The sequence below is a fragment of the Corvus kubaryi genome, unplaced genomic scaffold (assembly GCF_017639235.1).
Source record: "Corvus kubaryi isolate FWS band 111438036 unplaced genomic scaffold, C.kubaryi_AGA036_p1.0 37353, whole genome shotgun sequence".
Taxonomy (NCBI): domain Eukaryota; kingdom Metazoa; phylum Chordata; class Aves; order Passeriformes; family Corvidae; genus Corvus; species Corvus kubaryi.
The window spans coordinates 6260456-6285248 of record NW_024581115.1 but is presented as its reverse complement, the minus strand read 5'-3'; the positions used below and the strand labels follow the sequence as shown (position 1 = coordinate 6285248).

Genomic DNA, 24793 nt, shown 5'->3' with positions numbered 1-24793 from the left:
CACAGCAGGTCATTTCAAACTGGAGACAAGCAGTAATGCTGCAGCTGGCTTGATCTGGACTTGTGACTCTCTGTGCTTCTGGGGGTGACTCTGACAGTACAAGGTTTGCTCAACAATGGCCCTGTTGTCCCTGGATGCCCAGAACAACACAGCCCTTCAGAGTACTTGGCCCTGGTACTCTGCCTTGTACCAGATGCTGGTGTCAGAGACAGAGTGGCACATCCCTCCTGAGACGGGTGAGGCTTGTGAAAAAACTTCTCTACTCCAGGTTTCCCACAACAGAGTATCAGGCATCAAATTTTGGGGAAAAAAATAACTTAATAATTGAGTGGTACAGCAGCAGAAACAGCCCTGGGGAGAGACCTTGAACAAAGGAATCCCACAGGGGTCTCCAAGGTCACGTGTTGATGCCAAGATCTGCCTCTTTCCTCTTCAGTACCCTGTTTCTTACACAGGACAGACTGCAGTCATCAGCCAGGGCATGGACAGACAAATGTGATCACCAGCTGCCTGTTTGACTGGTTCCTTGAATCCTCTTACCCTTCACTGGTTTCATCCCTTCCCACCTTTGTTTTTTTCTCTAGCCATCCACCCCTAATCATCCTTTGTCTCCTATAGTACCTCTTTCCCTGCATCCCTCCATCAGTCTGTTCCATGGTCTAGAGAACCTTTCCTGTGACTCACTGTGATGGTTTTCACCCCAAACCAAGGGCCTCATGGCTCTCACCACAAGGGTGACTACACAGAGTGTCGTGTTTGTGGGATTAGGTTATCTCAGCTCCCATCATTGTCCCTCTGTGTTCTGTTACCATTCCTCTGTGCTCTGTTGTGTGTGGAGTTGGGCCCTCCATAGAATCACTGGTTCCCTAAGGATGGAAAAGCCCTCTGAGATCATCGAGTCCAGCCTTTAACCCGGAGCTGCCAAGTCCAGCACTAACCCATGTCCCTTAGCACCACATCTGCACATTTTCTGAGCACTTCCAGGGACAGCAACTTGCCTTGACAGCCTCTTCTAAAGCCTGACCACCCTTTTGGTGAAGAAATTTTTCCTAATACCACAGCAGTCTGTCTACATGTCCCCTCATTGACCTTCCAAGGCCGTGCTGTAGAAGCTCCATCCAGCAGTGCCAACGCCTTGCTGCTGCTCAATGTGGTCACCCACAGCTTTTTTCCTGTCCAGTGTCAGTCTGGCCATCACCTGTCCATGCATGGCTCAGCTGGATACAGGAGAGGGGCTGCTCAAAGGGAATTGCACAGATTTGTCCATTGAGTGATTTGTTGTATATTAGCACGGGAAGGAAGAACAACCATGTGTTTTCCTGGGGGTGATTCCTGAGCTCCCTGCGGGTGCATTATCCTTGCAGGGAGGCCATGTGCATGCAGCTGTTGGTCACTGTGTTCTAGATGGGCTTTCTCAGAACAGACACTATTCCCATCTGGCTTTCCATGGTCCTTGGCACCTGGTGAGAGGGTGGTACTTCATTTCCCCTTTCTTGGTTGCTCTTTCAGTGCCATATCTCTGCACCCTTGTCAGAAAGTGCTGCATGCTGTCACCCCCTGAGAGCGCACAGAAAAATAAGCACAGGAAAGGGAGCACAGCTCAGGCAGAGGAAGAAGCGAGAAGGCTGACAGCTGGGCTGTCCTCTGCAGACTGCTGTCACCCTCCTGCACACTTGCCACTCCCCAAATCCCTGCTGTCAAAGGCTTTTCATTGTCTTTCTTGCTAACCACTCTCCTCAAATCAAGGCCCCACTCCCATGCTCTTTTCCCACACTGAACCTCAACCCTGCCATCTTTCTTACGCTTCCTACTTCTCACACCTGCCTACCTTCCCTCCTCAGCCAAAACCCACTGACAGCTATTGCCAAGCACTCCCTGAGCTGCTGCTTTGCCAGGGAGTGAGCATCGTCTGTGGTGGGATCTGGACCAGCCCTGGTGCCAGGAGTCCCACATGCCCCACCACAGGGGCCAGGCTCAGCTGCAGCTCAGGGCTGTGAGCTCTCCCAGTCTGGCACATGGCTCTGTGCACCAGGCACATGTTGGGAAGGAAGGGAGAGGGCTGAGCTGCGCTGGAGTTACTCAGGTTTTTCACTTCTGGTTTGACAGCCCCTATTTTGAAGGGGTCAGGATGGGATTCACAGGTCAGAGCATTTCTCTTCCCACACATTTTGGTCTCTCACGCAGCGCCAAGGCAGAAAACATCACCCAGTCTGTCCCCGTGGGTCATGCATCCTTCAGAAACAGTTTGGTTTTCCCTTATTTATGGTACTGACAGAGAAAAGTGTACTATTCCCAGAAGGCTCATCCTCTGCTAGCACAGTGCTTTTCATGTATATTACATTAAAGCCAAGTCCTGGGCACATGCCTGTGCCACAGCCAGGGAGCTGGGCGGGTGAGAAGGGAGGCTTTTGGCAGCTGTGGATCTGGCAGATCTGGTGGGAAGCATGCACACTGTGTTCCAGAGCCCAACGAGAAAGAGAGGAGTGCAGAGATACGGGAGAGCTGGCCACCACCTGGTCACAGCCACCGTCGGCTGGTGGGAAGGTGGCAGAGATGGCATCCAAGGAAACAGCAGCTGCATGGAGATGCAGAAATCATTTAGAACGAAGAAGGAGTGAAGCAGAGTGGAATGGCACAGAGGAAACTTACTAGCACAAGGAGATTTTTAAAACTGGGAAAAATGAGAGCTGCCCAGCTAAACTGGAATGTGAGTATGTGCTGGGCATAGTTCAGCCCTTAGCTTCAACCTGCCAGCACTCTGAGATGCTCTAACTCTCAGCACAGGCACGGGGTTTGTCCTCTGTGGGGGCGAGGGCTGGTGGCACAGGAGGCTGGAGCCAAGGCCAGTGCCCAGAGCAGAAGACTGGCACTGCAGGGCAGTGGCACGGGCAGGGCCACCCAGGGAGGGTGACTTGTCCCCAGCAGAATGTGCCATCCTATTCAGCCCAAGGGGAGCTGTGCTGGTTGCCGTGACAACCAAGACGGATCATATGACCCGTTCCACTTTCTATATATAAATCTGTTTCACACAGTGTATGTGACTCCATGGAAACCAAATGTTGAGCAAGAAAGATTGCATAAAAATGAACAAAATACAGAATGACTCAAAGTACGAGGCAGAGAGAGGCTGTGGGTAGTGCCGAGGGGTTTGTGGGTGCCCCAAGCCTTCTCCTGAGCCAGGGCACAGGTTGGTACAGGCATCAAACACAGACCCCTGTTCTTTAACTACACCATACGGCACCTTCCTGTACCCAAAGGGGCTCCAGGACAGCTAGAGAGGGACTTTGGACAAGGGCCTGGAGTGGTAGAAAGCAGGTTTTGATTAGCTTTTAGGAAGAAATTCTTCCCTCTAAGGGTGGGGAAGCCCTGGCACAGGTTGCCCATAGAAGCTGTGGCTGCTGCATGCCTGAAAGTGTCCAAAGCCAGGTTGGATGGGGCTTGGAACAACCTGGGATAGTGGAAGGTGTCCCTACCCATGGCAGGGGGTTGGAATGAAATGAGTTTTGAGGTCCTTTCCAGCCCAAACCATTCTATGATTCTGTGGCTCTGCCTTTTCTGCACCATACCCTGGGACTGACACACAGCTTTTCCAAGTTCAGTGGTCATACAAACTGCAGTTAGACAGAAACATAAGCTCAGTATTGTCAGTGCAGAACAAGCCATTCCCCACAGGACAGAGGCTGTTCTGGGGCAGATTCATGCTGTGTCCTTGCGTTGCTCCTTGCAGGGAGTTTCCCCTGTGTAGTTTGCATCTTTCTGTTACCAGTGATCTTCCAGCACTGGGAAGGGCACTGCAGGGCAGCTTCTTGTTTGGGCACTGTGGCCTTCCCTTGTGCTGCTGGGTCTGCAAGTGTGACTGGACAGGTGGCAGCAGCAGGTGAGTGTGCTGATGCTGCCCTCCAGCCCGTTCCCACAGCCAGAGGCTCCTCTTCTCCAAGGCTGCATGCTCTGCTGAAACAGGATCATAGAATCACAGAAGAATTTCAGTTGGAAGGGACTTTTGAAGGTCTCTGGTCCAACCCCTTGTTCAGAGTTAGATCAGGTTGCTCAAGGCGTGAACTTGTGGGTTTGGGATTGTTTTGCTTTCCTTTCCCTGGGGTTGTGTGTTGGGAATTGCTCCTGCTCTGAGCTCTGGAGCACGGTGCAAGCCAACACATCTTCAGGGAGCTCAGGCTTGTCAACGCACAGATGTTTCCTCCCCAGGATCCCTCTTTGAAGGAGAATGGGGATTTCCTGCAGTTTGAAAATGGGAAGTCATTTTCCTCTATTGAGCAAGGCAGAACTTGCCTCGGGGTCAAGCCATCATGAATTGAACTGATGTGTGTTACTCCCTGTTGCCTCACTTTGCTGCATAAAACCCTTTTTGGTTTTTTTTCCACTACTGGGAGGGAATCACAATACCAAGTGCTCTTCCAAAGGAACAGAATGAGCTGGGCTGCTGCTAACTTGATCAAGAAGACCAAGAAAGAAAAGAAAAAGAAAACAGTCAGAAAGTCAGAAAAGGTGGAGTGGGAGAGGCACGTACCACCTCCCTGCTGGCCATGCTGCCCTGTTGTGAGCTGGCCCAGCCAGACAGAAAGTGCCAGGTCTCCGATGGACAGGCCTTGGCTGCTGCTCTTCTTCACATGAAGCATCCAGGCTGTCCGACCCAGCTGTCCTTCTCTTCAGACATGCTTCTACACCATCTGTGTATAGCAGTACCCAGATGAAACAGTATTTCCTGGTCAGGGTTGTGATGCTGTGGGGGTGGCTCTCTGGCCCACACAGGTTGTCCTCTTCTTGGCATTCCTGGCCCAGTGCCCATGGATGCAGGGAAAGAAGCACAGATGATGGTCAGGTTTGTGTGCTTTGACCTAAACAGCAAATGCCTCTGCCTCTTGTCAGTGCTTCTGTCCTGGATTAGGTGAGTTAACCCCATAGATCTGTTCTTATTCCACGTGCTTACCTTTGCCACCTCTCTATCATGTCGTTTGGTGCTGAAGAGCTCCAGTGCCCTTTCTGCTTTGAGATGTCTTCTGCATTTGCTGCTCATTTCTGTTTCCTCTCTGCTGTGCATTTATCAGGAGAATTCCATCTCTGTGTTTCTGCAGACAGCAAACAAAAACCATCGCTTGTCATGTAGAGCAAGACCTGTTGGGTGGCTGGCTCATGTGCATGCCCCTGCTACATGGAATTCTGATCCTAGGAAATCTCGTGCGAGAGAAGTGCTTGTGCTGTTGGGTTTTAATGTTTTGAGAGACGCTTTGATCCCTTTTCCAGGCATCAAATACAGATGGAGGAGGATTTCCCTGGGGTCACACATTCTTTGCTCACATTGTTCAGGTTTCCTGTTTCCTTGACAATGTGTTGCAGACATCCTTTCTGGGTCCAGATTTGCCTGTCCACCACCATGGTGACAGCAGCTGGTGACACTTCCAGAAGTGACAGTGAGGGGAGTGGCCTGAACATTTCTGAGCTCAAAGGCACTGTGGGACTTGGAAGGTTCAGAAAGCAGAAGGGACCGCAAGCCCAACCAGCCTGAGCTGGGGCAGGGGTGTCAGGGTCCCGGGTTTTTCTCCTATTGGAATAGAGGAGAACTTCTAGAAAGAGGCACTTAATCTTGATGGAAGAGCCACGAGAAGTGCACAGCTCCCTGGTAAGCCTTGATACTTATCCTCATGACTGGCAAATTTTCTTCAAGCTGGGCTTGTCTTCAACTTCCAGTCCCTGCCTGCTGCTCTCTCTTTGCTGGTTTGCAATGCTCTCTGCTGACAGGGAACCTCTTCTCCATGCAGACATCCTCTGTTGTGATTTACCATTCTCAGAAATTGTCCTGGCAATAATTCTCCTAAAATAGGAGCAAGAAATCAAAGTAATAGTCCAGTTTTGCTGATCTGTCTGAGGAAGGGGTGCATCTACACGTGGGTACCTCTAAGCACTTTCCTTGTTCCGTGTGGCTGGGCACAGGGTGTGCCCTGGTTGGAGCTGGCTTTGGGAGAGCTCTGAAGCCTGTCTGTGGGTGCTGTGCCAGATGTGGAGCTGTGCCAGATGTGGAGCTGGCCCCTTGGAACACTATCTGCCAGTCACCTCTGCTCCCTGTGCAGTCCCGTGGCCCTGTCCTTGCTGTGTCCCAGCAGCAGGATTGCCTGTTGTCACATGCCACAGTAACCAAAACTTCTCCCATATAGGTGTGCAAACATGGTCCCTGTTTAACCATGCTGGAGCAAGAAGAAGGGACTGCAGATGGCCTGGCTGGGACAGGGTTGTGTCTGCCAAGGAAAATAGAGCAAGAAAATCTCTCCTTTTCTTTAGATCTCCTGTTTTGGCAGAAAAGAGACTATGTGCTACCCACTATGGCCTCTCTGGCACTCTCATTTCTGAAAGGATGGGTTGCTGAGTATGCCAAAACAATGAGGTACTTAATCCATGGTGCATTATAATGCCCAGGCAGGCCCATGTGCATCTATACCAGATCCCATCATCCCACACTATCTGTGCCGGAGCATCCTGGGCTCTCACATGATGAGTATAGGGCTTGTAGTGATATGGCAAAGGGGAATGGCTTTAAACTGAGGGAGAGCAGGTTTAGATTGGACATTAAAAAGTTCTTCACTGTGCTGAGGCCCTGGCACAGGGTGCCCAGAGAAGCTGTGGCTGCCCCTGGATCCCTGGAAGTGTCCAAGGCCAGGTTGGACTGGGCTTGGAGCAACCTGGGATAATGGAAGGTGTCCCTGCCCATGGTGGGGGGGATGAATGAGATGAGCTTTGATGGCCCTTCCAACCCAAACCAGTCAGTGATTCTGTGATTCTGTGAGGGCAAGGTGATGAGGAAACCTGTATGAAGTCAAGTTTTGTTTCATCTCCAGCTCCTCCTCTATGCCATTTTCAGTTCCTTTTCCCCCATAAAGCTGCTATAGGAGTCTGAGTCCAAGTGTTGTGGGGAGGGGATTGCACTGGGACCAGTTAGGGGCTCTTAACACAGCAGTGGTCTCAGGATTCAGTGGATATTCCTCTGCAGTCTCTGCTGAAGGGTAAGTCCTGCCTAATAGTGAGCTGAATCACATTCTTTCCTAAAACAAAGCAAAGAGATCCACACATACTCCATGCTCTCTTGGTTTCAGCTGAGATAGTTTTCTTCCCAGTAGCTGGTAGAGTGCTGAGTTTGGATTCAGTGTGAGGATAATGTTGATAACACCCTGATGTTTTAGTCGGTCCTCAGTAGTACTCACTCTAAATGGAGGACTTTTCAATGTCCTGTGCTGGGCCAGCAAGGAGCTGCAGAAGGAGCCAGGAGGGAGCAAGGCCAGGACAACTGACCCAAACTGTCTGAAAGGATATTGCACACCACAGAACATCATTCCCAGTGTATAAACTGGGGGAGCTGGCTAGGAGAGGCTGAATGCTAGGAAGGGCTGGGCATGCAGCAGCAAATGGTGTTCAATTGTACTGTGCATCACTTGTCTTTCTTGGGTTTCATTCCTCTCTCTTTTTGTTATATCCCGTTTCTTTGTTATTATCATCATTATCACTATTATTATCATTATCTTTTACTTTATTTCAATGATTAAATTGTTCTTCTCTCATGAATTTTACTTTTTTTTTTTCTAATTCTCCTCCCCATCCCGGGGGTGGGAGGCAGTAAGTGGGTGGCTGTGTGGTGCTGAGTTGCTGGCTGGAGTTAAACCACAATACACGCACATAAACTGTTTCCCCATTATTTACAAGAACTTCAGATTTGGCAGTGCTGAGATTTCCTCTTGACTATCATTAATAGAGACCACTCTGCTCACAGCACTTCTTGATTGCAAAACCAGAAGCAAAGGTAGAAATATTAGTAACCAAAAAAATAGAATGATTAACTGCAAAACATAATGCTTGTATGCTTTTTGAAGTGATACACATTTTGGCAGGGACTACAGCTGAAGCCCTGGGTTAACTTTGCTTTTTATACTGTTTCCATCCACCATTTGCTGGTGTTCACTGTATACCATCCACATCCATCTCTTGGCGTGCCTTTGTTTAAGAATGCAGCCATGGCACTCACCTGTGAAAGACCCCTGTTTTTCCTGCAGTCCATCAGGGAGACGTGAAACAACACTGAAAATGTGACTGAAAGGATGTTGGGGCAATTTCGAGCTTCCCTTAAGCAAGCTGGTAATGTCTGTCTTTGCAGGGCAGTGGTGCTGACTGTGCAAAGTGGAGGAGCACCATGGGCCCCTAAAGTGACCTGAGTTTAATTGTGACTTGCTTGGCACATGGAATCACTGCAGGATCATGTTAAGAAGTAGGGGTAGTGGGAATGAAGGGACTTCAGTTCCTGAAGGGAAAGAAGGTGTTAAGGACAGAAACGGCGAGCGTGCAGCAAAAATGTGTGAAATCTGGATCTTCTGAAACAGAACCCAGGGCTGGATTACCCCAGATTCCTCTTTACGAGGTTTTCATGCACAGCACAGATAGTCTGGTGTATCTTTGTTATTTTCAAGGCCAGATATCCTTGAAGGGAATACAAGGGACCTGACCTGCTGCTGTATTCTTCCGGAGCTGCTGCACTCCCACACTGCAGAGTTTGCTTTTGCTCAGTGTGCTTTTGCAAACAATAACAGGGGACCATTCATCCCGTGCTGGAGGAGCTGTCCCAGGATTTGTTCCAGTACTCTGTGCTATCTGACGGAGCATACTGGGAGAGAGTCTGGTTTTGTGGTTCAAAAAATAGCTTGGAGCTATCCTGCGTTCCCTTCTGATCTGACTTCCTCTGCGTATGTTAGCAGCCTGGAGAGGAGATGGACGTAATTCCAGCCTTCCAGTACCTGAAGGGAGCTACAAGAAAGATGGAGAGAGACTTTACAAGAGCATGGAGTGACAGGACAATGGTGAAAGGCTTTAAACTGAAAGAGCACAGGTTTAGATTGGATATTAGGAAACCCACCACCAGTGGGGGTGGTGAGGCACAGGGTGCCCAGAGAAGCTGTGGCTGCCCCTGGATCCCTGGCAGTGTCCAAGGCCAGGCTGGACAGGGTTGGAGCACCCTGGGATAGTGGAAGGTGTCCCTGCCCATGGCAGGGGGTGGAATGAGATGGTCTGTACAAACCCTTCTAACCCAAACCATTCCATGATTCTGAACCCCCTGAATGCCTTTTAGCCCTGGCCTTCTCACCATTCTCCTGCCTGTGCACCAGGACCGTGTTGGGTAAGATGTGAGGACAGAGATAAGAAAAAAATCAATCAGTAACATAAATTGTGAAAGCTACTGCTTTCTCACACATACAGCAGGGTGGGGAGAGCTGTAAATTGATTTGATTAAACCTAGAGAGCAGAAACATGGGGGATAGGGATAGATGGCAGAGATCCTACTGATTAACCCTGCATGCCCCCCTGCCATCAGCATGCAGGCCATGAGATTGGAGTCTTACACCTGGAAGAGTCCCTTCAGATCTCCTGAGGGAGCTGGTTCTGTTGATGCTGGGCCAGCTGAGTTTCCCAGTATCCCAGTGTATTTCTCCTCAAGGAGAGGAGCTAAAATCTGACCCAGCACAGGCTCCATCTGTGGTGCAGTGGTGAGACAGATTCACCTCCCGTTGGCCTTGTGTCCATCTGGCTGCCTTGCACCTGTGACCTGTTTGTGCCAAGTACTCTTGATGAGGCACGAATCCAACATCATTCTCCAATGCCTCAAAAGCCATTATAATAAGAATTTTTTGAAACTGAAAAGAAACATAAAGTAGGCTGTTGGCTCCTAAATCATTAAATGTACCTTTTATTCTGGGTTGGGACAAAGTTGGAATTTCACTCAGAGGCTGGGTGTGCAGAAGGACACATCACAAATTTCTGACTAATGATGCTGTTCTTATGGCTCTCAGTGTCTGAACAGTATGTGCAGCAGATGCTGAAAGTCCCCTGGATGTGGCTGCTTGTGAATCCAGTGCATATTTCAGACCTGCTCCCCACCATGTCAGAAGGCATTTCCTGGATAAGGATTAGCTCCCGTGGGATAAATAGTTCCCATTTCACACATTTTTCCTTGTTCTTCTGCATTTCTTCCTTTGAAGACAATTCAAACAGAGACAAAAGTGAGTGCCTCGAATGCCTTAGGGAATGTGGAAAGGCAAACTGGAGCTCTCTGGGTGTGAGCCAGGAGCAGGCTGCTGGCTCCGTAGCTGCAGCCCTGGCGACTTGTGACTGGCGATCTTTGGCCATGCATCTTATCTCCCTACATTCAGCATTCCTGGGTGAAGGGACCAGAGGGTGTTCATGCCTCCTTTGAGGTGAATCCCTCTTTGCCCATTTCACATCAAGCTGTAAATCCCAAGCTACCAAGAAACCAGCAAAACTGGTAATAGCAAAACTATTTGTAAGAGGGAATAGTCCAGGGGATGCAAGGTAGTACAGACAATTACATGCACTTCAGTTTCACCTCTTTCTTTTTCCACACCCTGAAGCTTCACTGAGGCTTGCAGCTGAGTTGGTGAAGAGATGTATAGCTGAGATGTGGCACCTGAACCCTGACAGCAGTCCTCTGTGTGTGCCTGGAGAGCAGGTGACAGCCTGGTGCTCATCTCCTGCTCTTCCTAATTATCTGGATCACTCTTATTAATCTGGATCCTAATGATCTTGTATCTGGACAATATGGACCCAGATTGTGTGTAGATCAGTAATGTCTGCATTTCTAATTACATGCATTATCTGTATAATCAGCATCCTAATAAATTTACTTCAGCACGTGACTCCTGTAGGCAACATGGCTCTGCAGTCTTGGAACTGTCTGAAGGTGGTGGTGCCCCTGTAAAATTGTGACAGCACCTCTGTGATCAGTGCTTTGACCCACTGGTATATCCTCAGGAAGGTCCATGAGGGCCAGATGCCTGCCTCTTTCTCAGACCCTTGATCATTTTATGCTTTGCATTTTATTGCTTAACAGGAGTCATTTTCTTGGACAGGTCCAGGTGCCTTGGGACATTAAATACAGAGGGGTTCATTTCTGTCCCAAAGGGTGATTTCTTCAAGGCAGTGTTGCTTCATGTTCTGGATGAATCTAGGACAGATGAAGGGAGAAATGGACTGAAAGTCTTTCGGTGTATTGGAATCTCTAGAATGCCAAACCACTTAATTTCTTTCCAGATGTGTCTGGTTAGACTTTACATTATCTAGATATTGATTTAATAGTTCTGGTTTTTTTTCTTTTCTCAGCAGAAACCCCGGAAGGCAACTCCTCAGCCAGGAGAAGATACCTTGAACGGCCACCTTCCCCCCGGCTGGCAGAGCTACATGTCTCCCCAGGGTCGCAGGTACTATGTGAACACCTTCACAAATGGTAAGTGGGGGTGGCTTTCCAGTAAATATTTCACCATACCAGCACAGATCTGTTTCAGGAAAACATCTTGCTAGTTGATTTTGATAACAAATAAGCTGCAGAGCCAAGGTAGTTAATATGATCCTGACACCATATGAAAGAAAATACAGGAAGATTTAGTTTTATGATCCTCTGTCATCTGAATTCTGACCATCAGAAGAGTTCTGAAACGTTTACAAAAGACAGAGAATGTAAAATAGAAATGCCCCTGTTGTAAATGTTTTAGAATATGAAATACTGTTAAAGATAAAATTTTTACCACATTCCCTATTTCCTTTACTTGGAGGTATTTATGTCTCTACAGATACATACATGTAAAGTAGTTTGATAGAACATCAGATATCACTAAAGCACCATTGAGGAAAACAGAAACAGTGAACTCAGCTTGCCCATGGAGACAAGGAAAGAAAAACAGATGTAATGGGACAGCACAGACAAAGCTTTCAGTCTATATGTGTGTGTTCTATTCACTGTCGTGTTGGTAGAGGAGCAGACTTAACTCACGATCTTATCACTTGCTCCAGACCTGTCAAACTTGTACCACCTCTCGGTTACCTAAGGCTCTGTCTCTGCCTGCTCTTCTCATCATGAGCTCACAGCAGCATTGCAAAACAGGGTCTTGTGACCAGCAAATCCACATTTCTTTAGCAAAAAGAATGCCAGAGTGACATGAAGGAGAGGCCAGCAGGAGCTAACCTTGTTCACATCGAAGTTGCAGCCATCAGGAATGACCCCTGGCATTCCTTTATCTCACTCACAAGGAGAGCCACGGGCTGTCCCAATACACCTCATGGTCTGTTCAGGGACTGATGTGTTTTATTTCAGAAGGCTTTGGCCTAGGACTTTGCCAAGCCATTATTTACTGGGGTTTGATGCACTCACATCTTAGAGGACACTCCCTCAGAAGGTACCTCTGCAGAAGGTACATTTCCATCTAGCCTTGCCTCCATTTTCAAGCACGGTTTGCTCTGGCCGATGGGCAGCATCCCCTGCACAGCTGGGGAGATCAGCAGGAGTTTGATACCCCATCCCCACTGCAAGTCAGATGTGTGTGAGGAGGTGATTATACTCAGTGCTGAGCCATCCCTGTGATGGACCCATAATCGCTGGGTTGAGGCCAGATAAAACCAGTAAGAGGCAGAGGCTGTTTCTTTTGTGATAAGAGCTCTTGTCACAGGGACCCTGCCTCAGAAAGGTGGGTGGCTGGGACTAAGTTTCTCCATAATGTCAGGCAGTTTTGTACTTCCCTAACAAAAGTTACAAGTAGTGTAACAAGGGCCAGTAGCCATATCCTGCTTGGGAGCTCAGGCCAGAAATCAGGAGACTTCTGATTCCTCTAGGAAGGGAAGATAACTTTGGCACAGGATGGCCAGGGAGGTGGGGGAATCTCTGTCCTTGGAAAATCTCAGAAACTGGCTAGACAGAGCTGTGGTTGATCAGTTGTTAGCAGTGATCCTGCTCAGAGTAGCTGGGTTGAAGACTTCCAGAGGTCACTTCCAACCAGTCTTTCTCAGGAGAATGCCCAAACCACTTATGGTTGTGCTCTCAGCTGTTACAGCGCTGTGTGGTTCTCAGATTATCAGCATGTAAGAGAGGGTAGAAGTGGGGTTTCTGTGTCCTGAGCCTTGCTTTAGGGATCACTTATTCAAGTTCTGTTCAGATGAGAATCTCCTCACCAGACTAATCCTAAACCCAGTCGGCTTTGAAGTTAGGCTTGCTCTTCTTTCCTATGCTGGACTCAAGAATCCTGCATTTCTGAGCCTCCCATAGTTCTGTGAGGGCTGTAGCATTTTGTAGGACAACAGGAATCTCCTGCAGCATGTACAGGGGCACTCTGACCCCTCAACTACCTCCAGCTGAGTTGGTGTTCCTGGCAAGCTCAGCTTGTCTCAGCCTGCTCAGTTAGAATATGCTGCTGCCTCAAAGTCTTCCAGCTGCATAGAGACTGCATGGTAGTTTGTCAGCTGGGTGATCCTGCTGGAGAGTATTTTTGCTCTGGCTGGGCTGTATTGCATGGTCAGAGTCAGATCTCAAATGCCTGTGCTTCCTCAAAGTGCTCATGTGCCAAAAAAGTGTCACCTGTGGTGTCATCTAGGCTTCAGACAATGCAGAATGCAACCTCCAGGCCTTTTGGCTGAAGTGTGTGGTGAAGCCTTGTCCAGGCCTGGCATGAGCACCTGTCTGGACACTGTTTTGATTTAATCTGACTAATTTGACCTTTGATCCTGCAAAACTTGTAGTTCAGAACTATCCATAGGCTCATGTTGGCCCAGTTTCACGTTGATACACTTTCTTCCTTGGCTGTGCTGCAGAGCTGGACCTGCTGGGCCAAGCAGCCACCATGAAGTCACATTTGGCATGTGGGACTTGCTCCTACCAGTGGAACTGCACTTTGAGTAGGATGTATTCTCCGGGTTTGAGCCATAGGATAAGTCAAAGACAATATGCTATAAGCCTTAAACCTGCAGTCTCCTTCTTTCCTGTGGTAGAGCTGCGTTGGCATGGGTAGTATTTATTGCCAGTCTCACAGACTGGACAGCTCACTGCTGACTTGTCTGAACTGCTTATTTGTCCTGTCACTGCTGCAGCTGCTGCTGGGAGTACTAAGATGAACACTGGCAATGTTTGTCATGAGGACATGGTGCTGGCACACATCTCTGTCACAGGGCTCCATGGGCCTCTGTCCTGCTTGGCCTCCTTAGCACCATTGTTTCAGCAGCAGGAGCCAGGTCTCTTCTTCATCAAGGTGCAGATGTACTTCTAGGCTGCTCTCAGTTTACCATTTACCAGATGATGAAACTATGCTGAAGCATTTGACAGAGCTGTCACTATTTAATGCACACACATGGGAACTCAGAGGTCAGTGGAAGACAGCTGGCTGGCCTTCAGTGGCCTTCATAGATCACTCCAGCCTTCAGTGAACTATGTAATTAAAGGTCTCCTACTCATCATTACCCACCAACAGCAGTTGCTGCAAAACTCTTGGTGTGTAAGGTCACGGCCACTTCTCTGATCTCCCAGGGACCAGAAATCTCTTTATGGAGAGGGTTGAGAAGGAAGGAAGCAAGAAAGGAAGGAAGGAAGGGCTCCTCTCCATGGCACAGAGCATCCAGCAGTATCCCCAGCTCTCCTCAGCTGGAGCCCTCCCAGCAGTTCCTTGGAGCTCTGCGTTGCCCATGCGCTGTGTGCACCCAAGGGATCCTGTCCAGCTGCTTCCATCCAAGGGTTCTCCATCCAAGGATGCCACTGCTGAGCCCCTGACAACAGCACCCTACTGCAGGCCACCTCTGATCCCACTTCTCCAGGGCTCAGAGGGATGCAGTCTTGGCCTGCCACTAAAGGCAGTTAATTGCTGGAGAGCTCCACTCTGGCTTTTCCTTCAGGGCTGGTGTTAGACAGCAAATGTAGCACTGCATTTTAGGCTGAACAGCACTCTGTGAGGTCTCTTGGAGCCTGGGGCACACAGATCCATACTCTTGCTTTCTTCTGGCACATGTCCCTGAGGCACTGCTATCCTGCAGCCTCCCTTTGGTTGCCCCTTCCATCACAGGTCTCTCATGCTTGAGGTGGAAGAGAGTCACCCAGCAGTGTGGTGAGCATACTGTGGAAGCTCCAGGCATTGGGTTCACTGTCTATTCATATAAATGTTGTATTTGGATATCCTCAGAGTGGCATGTCCTTCACTTGCAGCACTCCAGCTGTCTTGGGTGTCCAACCAGTTGCCTTGCCAGTCAGTGGGGGCAGATTGCAGGGCAGAGAGGGGATTCATTCAGCTCAGGGGTGTGGCTGAGCCCCAGGTCAGGTACAGAGCATCCTTCTGCCCCACTCTGGGGCCTTGCTGGCACCCACTGCCTTTCTAAGGGGGAATGCTATCAAGAGCAGGTCTTTCTTGGCAGTTTTAGCATTTCCATCATTGAAAAGCACTGGTGAGAGGAGGTATGGGCCCTCTCGTGGGGTAGGACCATGGCTAAACATTTATCCAGCATCCAGGCAGGGGCTGTGGGTAGGGGACCTGTGTGAAGGAAAGGCAATTCATTGATGGGAAAACAGGTCTGAAAAGCAGCAAAGGCAGTCTGAAAGCTGACTGAAGGGAAAACAAAGGGGGGACCATAGTTAAATTACAGTAAGCTGCTGCAAAACTGTTTGGCAGCTCGTCCTCAGAGCATGGCCATCAATGGTCCCTTGTCAAAGGGGAGTTTGTGCTGAAGGGAATCCTGCAGTGATCTGCCCGAGAATTCATTCTAGGCAGTATTTCCAGTGAGGACTGGCATGTTGACATTGAGAGCACTTATTCAAACAATAACTTTTAACTGGAGCTGGGAGAGAACACGGTGTTCTCTCCTGTGCAGAACAGGCTCAGAATTCACAATCACCCTGGAATAGGAGGATGCTGTTCAGGAAAGATGCATTTAAGATCAGAGATTTCATCAGAAATAATTAAGTGGCAAAGACAGGCAATGGAACAGCTTACAGATGAAGACATTGGGGCTCTGGAGGATCTAAAGCTGAGTGAGAGCCAGCAGTGTTGTGCTAGTACAAACCAGCCAGCATTTTCCATTGTATAAATAGGAGTGTTGTCTGTGAGGCATGAAGTAAGCTTCCAACTTTACAAGGAAATTATAAAGCCTCAGCTGGAATATTTTATCTTGTTTGGACTCTACACTTCAGGAAATAATGTGAGTCAGTTGGATAAAGCCCAGAAAAGAGTAGCAAAAGTGATGGAAGATGTGGAAAACATAGCCTGTGGGTAAATGCTGAGAGATTCGGGGTGTCTGCCCTTAGAAAGCAAAGATGTGGACAGGGTCATGAAAGTAGGCTTAAATTGCATAAATGCCATTAGGGAGAAGACTTCCCAATGCCTGTCATCACTAGAAGATCCAGTAACACATTTCAATTGCAACCAGGACAACTAACCCTTCCAAGCTCTCTTGGAAGTGAAGTGTGGGAGTACAGGGTTGCCTGGGAGTCTGTAGCACTGGAGCAGGTTATGCAAAACCATGCAGATTCACACTGGCCTTGCTCTGGGGTAGAGCAGGGACAGTGGGACTTCCTGAAAGCCCTGTCAGGCCTGTTTTTTCAGTCTGTAAAGCCTAAACTACAGGAAAAATATTTATCACTGTAGAAAACAACAAATGCCTGGGACTCAATGGAAGTCATTCTTCATTTGGTGGCAATGCAAGTATCCACTCCCATTCCTGGGAGGGGAAATGGGATTTTAGGGGCAAGTAACATCCTGATTCTTCTGAGCCTTCAAAATACAACAGATGCCTCCCTTCTTGTGAGGCATTACTATTATTGTCACCATTGTTTCCAGTGGTTAGTGTCCTTCCAGACTGGGATTATCTACCTTTGTTGTACATCTTGACCCTGAGATGAGCTCAGTTGGTCAGAGCAGGGTGCTAATAATGCCAGGGTTGTGGGTTTGATCCCCATATGGGCCATTCACTTAAGGGTTTGACTCCGTGATCCTTCTGGGTCCCTTCCAACTCAGACTATTTTATGATTTCATGATCTTACCTGACCGTAACAGTATTTCCACCATGTGTTGTTGTGTGGTCTAATTTTCATTGTCTTTACAGGAAAAACACAAGGAGTTGGTTCTTAACTAGAAAGAAATAGAATATATGAGACAGTGTTCTTATGTGGAAGGAAGATGTTAGGAAAATGAGTAATGAAGGAATTAGGGTGACCCTGAAACAAACACATGCAGAGGTAAATGAGCCAGATGACAAACAGCACATTCCTGTCTGTCTCCACTTGATGGTCCCACCAGAAAAACACTCCCCATTTATCATCCTTTGAAACAGGTTCAATCCTGAAAAATTGTAAAGGCCTGAAATCCTGAAAATTGTAAAGGCCTCTGAGCTGTATATGATCTACACAATGAAGCCCAAGACAATTTCAATATACCTAAGGTTTTCTCAGCATGGCCTTGCCACAGGAAGGCTGAGTCTGCACCAGTGACATTAGAGGTAGATGCCTGGAATCTGCCTTGTGCAACCTCACTTGTCATGTCAAAACACCAGAAAGAGTGCCCAGAATGAACAGCCACTATGTGGTTAACGAGTTGCTCAGTGTCTGTGGGAGGGGTTTACAATTGTGTGTGGGTGGTAGATTCAGCAGGAAAATATTTCATTGTGCTGAAGAAACTCTCTGATGGGCTGCAGCTGCAATACCTCTTGCATTAGTCAAACAATTGCACTCCAGCTACCTTGCCCATCGCATTAAATATTACTTATGTACTTATGACACCAGTGTTTGTGTGGCTTACTGCCACCTTGCTTTCACAGCTGAGGTCAACCTTACATGGTGTGTTCTTATTTCCAGCCTTTTCTTGTCTTTGATGTAAGGTCCTTCCCATTTACTAAACAGCATTTTATCTCCTGGAAAGCAGGAATTCTGCTTTTGTGTAATCTTGATTCTAATTAAGGTCCATATATTCTTACCATCACAAACATCATTAGTAAAATGCCACCTGCATCAGTAAGTTCTGGGGCAGTCCTGAAATGTGTGGTTGAAAGTGGTCATTTCCTTGAAAGGTCTCTGAGTTGAGGGTTTTTTTTTTCATGCCTCAGCAGCTACAGTCAACTCCTACTCCAGCTAAACTTACAAACTGCAGCTCAAAGAGTAAGTCATCTATGGAGACGCCAAAGAGATGTCAAGCATTTTTATTACACATTTTTTCTCATACAGTTAAAACGTTTCAGTGACAATTTCCCTCTGCTACAGGATGCCCTAGCTAAAGGGTAGTATAGGAACCTGCCGTGGTAAAGTGGCCTAAAACCTAGAAAAACAAAGTCTCAGAAAGTGCTGGAAATAGCATTATTATCACTGCTAAGCCTGCAGTGAAGGGCTTGCTTTTGTCACGTGGTGTTTGCAAAAGGAGGGGCATGGTAGATATCCCAGGAATCATTTTGAAAGATCAAGTGAGAGCTCTTGTCAGCAGCTTTTCCCATGCTGTGGAGGTGGCAACAAGCACCTCTCCATCCAACACATGGACAGAACAATTCAGGAACTCCTGGATGGTGCCTGTCTCCGTGGCGTGTCTTTCAAGATTGAGGTCAAAAGCTGTTTGGCAGCCTCAGTCTCTCTTCTATTGAACTGTCTGAGATGGAAGTGGATTTTAATTCTGACACCGCAACTCCTGCTGAACTAGTTCATGTGCTACCCGGTATTCTGCTTTCAGCACTTGTGTGCTTGACTCTCATGTTTGATGCAGGTGCAGAGAGATCACTTCTGCCTGCTTTTTTTGTCTCTTTTTATTAGGTATGAGGAGGGAGGTAAAAGCCACAGTCCTGGGAGGCCCATGGAGGAGTGTGAGGTCACTGCAGACAATGGTGTTGCAGTTCAGAGGCTCTTGCCTGAACTGGTGGTTTGGGCCTTTTGAACTGATACTGATCCAGGTGACCCATACAGGATTCAGTACTGCAGGGCTCAGTGGACCACAGTGTGGGAGCACAAAGATGAAGAAGCTGCTGTGTTGAATCAGGAGAGTCCACAGCCTTTGGTCTGCAGGAGGTCAGGGCTGCTCTGAGTCAGTTCTGTGAACTGATGCAGAGGTGACACCTCCTCGTTCCAATGAAACAAAATCTCCTTGTGCTACACATCCTCTGTAGAAAAGAAGGGAAGATATGTTCATTGCACTCCAATTCACACACTCCTTCTACTTCAAAAGTTTTGAATGGTTCACACCAGTCTCAGGGCATTGTGAGTGATGTTCCCGCCTTACGTGCCCAAACCCCCACACTACCTTGGCCATTCCTTTGGGCTTTTTTTCTACCACACACAATATCAAGAAATGAAGTGCCATGAAACCTTTGCCAGATCATCACAAATGTGGGGAAGCTCTGAGCCAGAAAGGGGACATGAGGGGCGAGACCTGTGACAGTTCTCTGCTCCTGGCTGGTGAGGTGAGGTTCAGAGCATGCTGGCTCCAGGCAGATGTGAGGTTTGGGCTGGGAGCGCAGTACTGTGCTGTTCAAGGAAACCTGTTTCCAAAGCAGGGCTGTTTGCCCACCCTCTGAGTCACAGGGCCAACCAATCTTTACCCTTTGGGGAGCCATGGACAGGCCACAAACCTTGCTGAGAGCCTATGGAGATGCAGTGGACAAGCAGAGAAAAGTTATAGAGGCTTTGCAAACTGTCTGCAAGGTGTTTCCTGCCTGCCACTGGCAAGAGTAAAGTGAATCCAAAAGGGAGGAGTTTAGACTGGGTGGGCCTGTTTTACCCTTCTGCAAATGTGACTTCTAGTTCTGCTTGTTTTCAGGACCAGTTTGGGAGAAGTTTGCAGGGTTTCCTCTTGTGGCATTGAGGGGGGACGTGTTCTGCTGCTGTTCTTCATCCATGTCTGCGTACCTTCATCCTTGGCCTGTGCAGCCTGCACAGCTTCAGGTTATCCAGGGCAGAAACTGGGTTTGGAGCTGCTCAGCATCACAGATTTATTGCTGTTAAAGCCAAAATAAACTCCAAATCTATTTATAAAGATGTGAGTTAGCCCCATTAGCTGGGTGACACATGGCAGGTGCTACAGATCCGTAACACCAGGAAAGGTTTCTGCACAGTAAGCAGACCCAGAGGTCTGCCAGCTTGATCTGCCCCATTCTTGTAGTTTAGACAATGAAACTATGAAGCATTTAGCTCCTAAAATAGAACTACACATGACACCGTGCTGAGGTACTAAATCCATTCCTGAAAGGAATATAAGCACACTTGTGAGGGATTGTGCTGGTACATAAAACCCTGACGTTTGGCTGATGTTGTAAGTTCAAACTGGAAAGCAGCTCCTTCAGGCTCAGAGTGCTACTGAATTCATGGAAGCGGGACCAACAATTCATTCTTCAGCTGCTACAGTGTGATCACAGAAATCCTCTGCTTCAGGATGTCCTCAGAAGCTGTGTTTCTTGACTAGCACAACATCCCAGAGTGTGTGGCTCTCTGAAGGCCTGACACATCATGTCATTTCTCATTCTGCCAAACAGAAGTGACCTTTCTTCCCCCAAACACCACAGGTTTCCACTTTCCTTTGGTAGGAAATGTTTCACCACTTCTGTGAAAACCCTCTCTGGTTCCGTTGGCTGGTGTAGCTTGGATCTTGTAACTCTTTTTCCTTTTACTACGTCATTTCAGTTTTAACAAGTGGTTTTCTCCTGCCTCACTGTTCAGTAACCAAATTGCACAGAACCACGGAATGGTTTGGATTGGAAGGGACCTTGTGCCAGCTCCCTGCAGGGGACATGTTCCACTAGACCAAATGGCTCCTAGCCCTGACCTTGGGTATCTCCCAGGGCTGCAGTACTTCTTTTTGTTCACAATCCTCCTTCACAGTCGAGAATTGTCTGTAAGTTCACTGGTTTTCTTCACAGAGAGAGCCCCTGTAATGCATCTGCCTTTGCTGAGCCCTGGGCTGGCACCTGGGATTTCAGGGACACGGTGAGGTGTGCTGAGCAGGAGCTCCAGGAACATGCCAGTCTAGCCAAATTACTGGGTCATCTCTCTCAAAGAAGCTACTGGTTTTTCCTTCCCCACACTGCCTAAATGGTCTAATTAACATGTGGCTGATAAGAGAGGACAGAACTTGTTGGTGTTGGTCTGCCGGTGCTAAACTGCACTCAGAGTACAAGGCTTTAGCTTGACTGGAACATCCTCTGGGGAAAATTGTGTGGGATATAAAATCTAGGCCAGTATGGAATCTATTCCTAATAGCCATGATCACTGTTTTACCCCAGGGTTACGAGTAGTCTTTGGATTTTCCAAGCACCAGGATCAAAGGCTCCATGTGGTACTCCCAGACAAGACTCTGCTGTATCAGACAGTGCATTATCTCCCAGCAAGCCTTCTCTGTGTCTCTGTAAAAAAAGTCATCCCCCCACTCACTTCTAATCCCCACTCTCACTTCTTATCATGACTAAGCTGCAGAGAAATTGGTAATGTTACAGTTTTACCTTGGTAAATGTAGTTGCTTCCAGTAGATGGCATTCCAGCAGTGCAGTCCTGATCCAGATTAGTTCCTATCCCTACTTGAGCTGCCAGAATAATCCCTGCACAAAGTGAACTTTTTTTTCTCCTAATGCTCAAAATAAATGGAGTTAAAACACTCTTGTTCATTTCCTACCCAATTAAAGAAGTTTTTTCTGTTTTATGCATTTTATAGCTTTGGGGATTTTTTATTTTTCAATGTGCGTAACTCCAAAGTCATTTTATTTTGGAAAATTTGTTGAGACGCTGAATGGTTTGGATTGGATTCACAAATCTGCTAACCACTGGGCACTGCTCTTTCATGTGTGAATTTTCTGCCCTCAAGTTATGTGTCTGGGTCCTCTGTGTGGCAGAGAATGAGGCACTGCACAGCAGCTCCACAGCAGCCAGCAGGCAAAGCAGAGACCAGTTACAAGAAGCAGCTGGTAATTTTCACAGCATCACAGAATATTCTGAGCTGGAAGGGGCCCATAAGGATCATTGAGTCCAAGTCTTGAGTGAATGGCCCACACGGGGATCAAACCCACAACCTTTATGTTAGCACCATGCTCTGGCCAACTGAGCTATGTCTCTTTAACCAATTAATGACATTTCATATCTCTTTGGTAGGTTTTTAGGTATATTCCTCTGTAGGGTCTCAAAAATGCAAAAATCCTGGAGACAGATATGCTTGTGTAAAACCCCCAAAAAGCCCCCAAAATGAAGGTAACTCGCTTTACTGCTAATGTCAGTCAGTGCTGACAAAAACCCATTACTTCATTGACTGTACTGGGGTGCAGCATCAGAGGGCATCACATCCCCTCCTCACAGATCTCAGCTCACACTATTAATTTACCAACTATTTATAATAAAAAAAAAATCTACATGACACGTGGGTACTGTATTGTTTACCTTTGCCTTACAGTAAATGTAAATTAGAATGTGTCTTTATTTAACCATTTAACTTGTGGATTGTAAGCCAAGACAAGCTGACTCATAAAAGACGACTCTTTGCATTTCATTTTGCTTCTGTTTAGTTAAAATACTTCTCAATGCTTCTTTATTGACCTAGCGTGGAATTTATTTACTTACTACCCAGTTCACAAAAACAGACTAAAATTTAAATATTCCCCTGTGATTCAGCAAAGCTTCTAGTTCATCTGGTTTTGCACTTGTAAGGGAAGAAAAAGCTCAAAGTACTTTTCTTTGCAAGCAAAAGCAAGCTGTGACTTGGGGAGGGGGTGAGGGGGGAAGGATAGGGAAAGGCAGGGCGTGTATCTCAGGGGCATTACAGGTGTGGGGGATGGCACCTGCTTCTGTCTGGGATCTGTAATCCTGAGTCCTTTCCTGAAATAAGGGACCTAACGCACCCCTCGAGGACATCCCTGTGCATATATACACACACACACACACAGACACACACATCTGTATGCATGTGTGCATGAATGTGTATATAAAGATAGGCCTTTTATGGTTCTTGAAGCTGCTTGATGCCCAAATAAGCACTGACCCAGGACAGGAGGCCTTATGTGCCCTGAGGGAGGTGCTCACTGCCAACCCTAAACTGTTAATCCTTAAAGGCTCTCCTCCATCACCACTTGACCATGGTCATCCACAATACTGACACAGATGCAGGATTTCAGGCATTGGAAGAATTAGATGGTTGTTGATTGGGATTTTGGAAACAGCAGTTTCAAATAAAGCAGCCAAAACAGTCCTTGGAACTGATTACAGTGATTTGCTTATTTTCTTATTTGATACCATCTGGCAATCAGTATTGTTTAGTTGATTTGGAACTGACGTGCATTCAAAAGGAATGGTGCCTTGGGCTTTCTAGATGGACTTCTGTGGAGTTGCTGCTCTCACTCCACTGTCTTCTGTTCACAACTTTTAAAAAAAGTTTTGCACTTAAATCTTCTGTCTTCAGCATGTGGTCAAAAAGAATTTTCCTTTTAGTGAGAAAATGAGCGGAATGGTTAAACTTCAGAGGCAGCTGAGGGGGGAAAGCAGCAGTAGTCTTTGGAGTGTCACAACTTGTGGGACAGACATTTGCATATTCCAGCTGCTAAGTGACCTGGGTGGAAAAAAGGAGATTTTCCAGGGAAATAGTTTTTTCGGGGGAAAAGGGTGCTACGCTTGTGCATATGTCACTGAAAGCACATCTGTGAGTCACTCACAGCTGCCTTTCACGGAGGGAGCAGGGGCAGAGGCACTGCCAGTGCTTGGTGCCTGTCCCCAGGCTCAGCAGCACGGCTGGCACGTGGCGATGCCTGCAGTGGGCTGCACTTCACTCCACCCGGAAAGGCGGTCAGTGCAGGTGAGGTGAGTGTTCCCAGGCAGTGATCTGGAAGAACCAGTGATGCAGCTTCCAGTCTGCTCTGTCTCCACCCATCCCAGCTGGCAGCTATAGCAGGAAGAGATTAAGGAAGAGAGGGAGTGCAGGGAGGTGCAAGCATCTTCCTCACAGGGTAAGAACCTGGTTCAGAGGACAGTGAGGGTCAGACCCACTGGTTTATGTGTAAAAGTCGTAACTGGTATGTGTGCAAAAGCCTCCATCACCCTCACACTGATGCTTCCCTTCAACAGAAACGACGTGGGAGCGGCCGAGCAGTGTCCCTGGGACTCCAAAGAGCCCTGTGTCACAGAAGAGTTCTGCAGGTACTGTTTGGTGCTGTGCCTGGCCATTGCACGGGGTCAATCTGCTGCTCTGCCATTCAGCAAAGCAAAGCAAAGTGCTGTGGTACAGTGGGATACAGACTTGCTGTGCTATAGAATCACAGAATGGTTCAGGCTGGAAGGGGCCTTAAAGATCACCTTGTTCCACCCCCTGCCATAGGCAGGGACACCTTCCAGTGTCCCAGGTTGCTCCAAGCCCTGTCCAGCCCGGCCTTGGACACTTCCAGGGATGGGACAGCCACAGCTTCTCTGGGCACCCTGTGCCAGGGCCTCCCCAACTCTCACAGATTTTCTCCTAATCTCTGATCTCAGTCTACCCTCCTGCAGCTTAAAGCAGTTGCCCCTTGTCCTGTCACTCCAGACTCTTGCTTAATATCCCTTGCTATCTCTCCTGTAGCCCCATTAGACACTGGAATAGGCTCTGAGGTCTCCCCAGACCCTTTTCTTCTCCAGGCTACACAGTCATGAGAGTGTAGCAGAGCAAACGTGGTGGGGCTTTCCCTTCTGACCCATCTTCTGGGCTTTGGTTTCCCTGCCAGTCCATCTTCTGTCTGGGTGCCTGAAGTGTCCGCTCAAGAGCTGGGGTGGCTCCTTCTGGGAGCACAGAGGCCAAAAAGTGGCCCAACAAACACTTTCTCAGTTCTGCTGTCTGACAGGGCAGGGAAATCAAAGAGCTGCAGATGCACATGGGCTGGCTGATGCTCTTCCACGCAGAACATATGCACAGTGAAGTGTTTTAGCATGTGATGGCTACAGGAGTGACCATATGTATCATCTCTGTCTCGACTTGAGGTTGCAGGGAAGCAAGTAACAGAGTCAGATGCATAACTGCACTGA

General features: G+C 47.9%; 1 protein-coding gene across 3 annotated transcripts in view; it reads left to right on the top strand.

Annotated features, from left to right (window-relative positions):
- The first annotated feature begins 4880 nt into the window (after positions 1 to 4880).
- Positions 4881 to 24793, top strand: part of GAS7 (growth arrest specific 7) — a 59866-nt gene continuing 39953 nt past the window's right edge. For 2 of the 3 annotated variants that reach the window (XM_042032736.1, XM_042032735.1), the window contains exons 1-3: positions 5505 to 5635; positions 11164 to 11287; positions 23867 to 23938. In XM_042032736.1, coding sequence (XP_041888670.1) covers positions 5603 to 5635; positions 11164 to 11287; positions 23867 to 23938 — 229 coding nt within the window. In that variant the 5' untranslated portion in view covers positions 5505 to 5602. Of the gene's footprint in view, positions 4904 to 5504; positions 5636 to 11163; positions 11288 to 23866; positions 23939 to 24793 lie in introns of those variants that run through there. The other variant, XM_042032737.1, reaches the window with a different exon arrangement.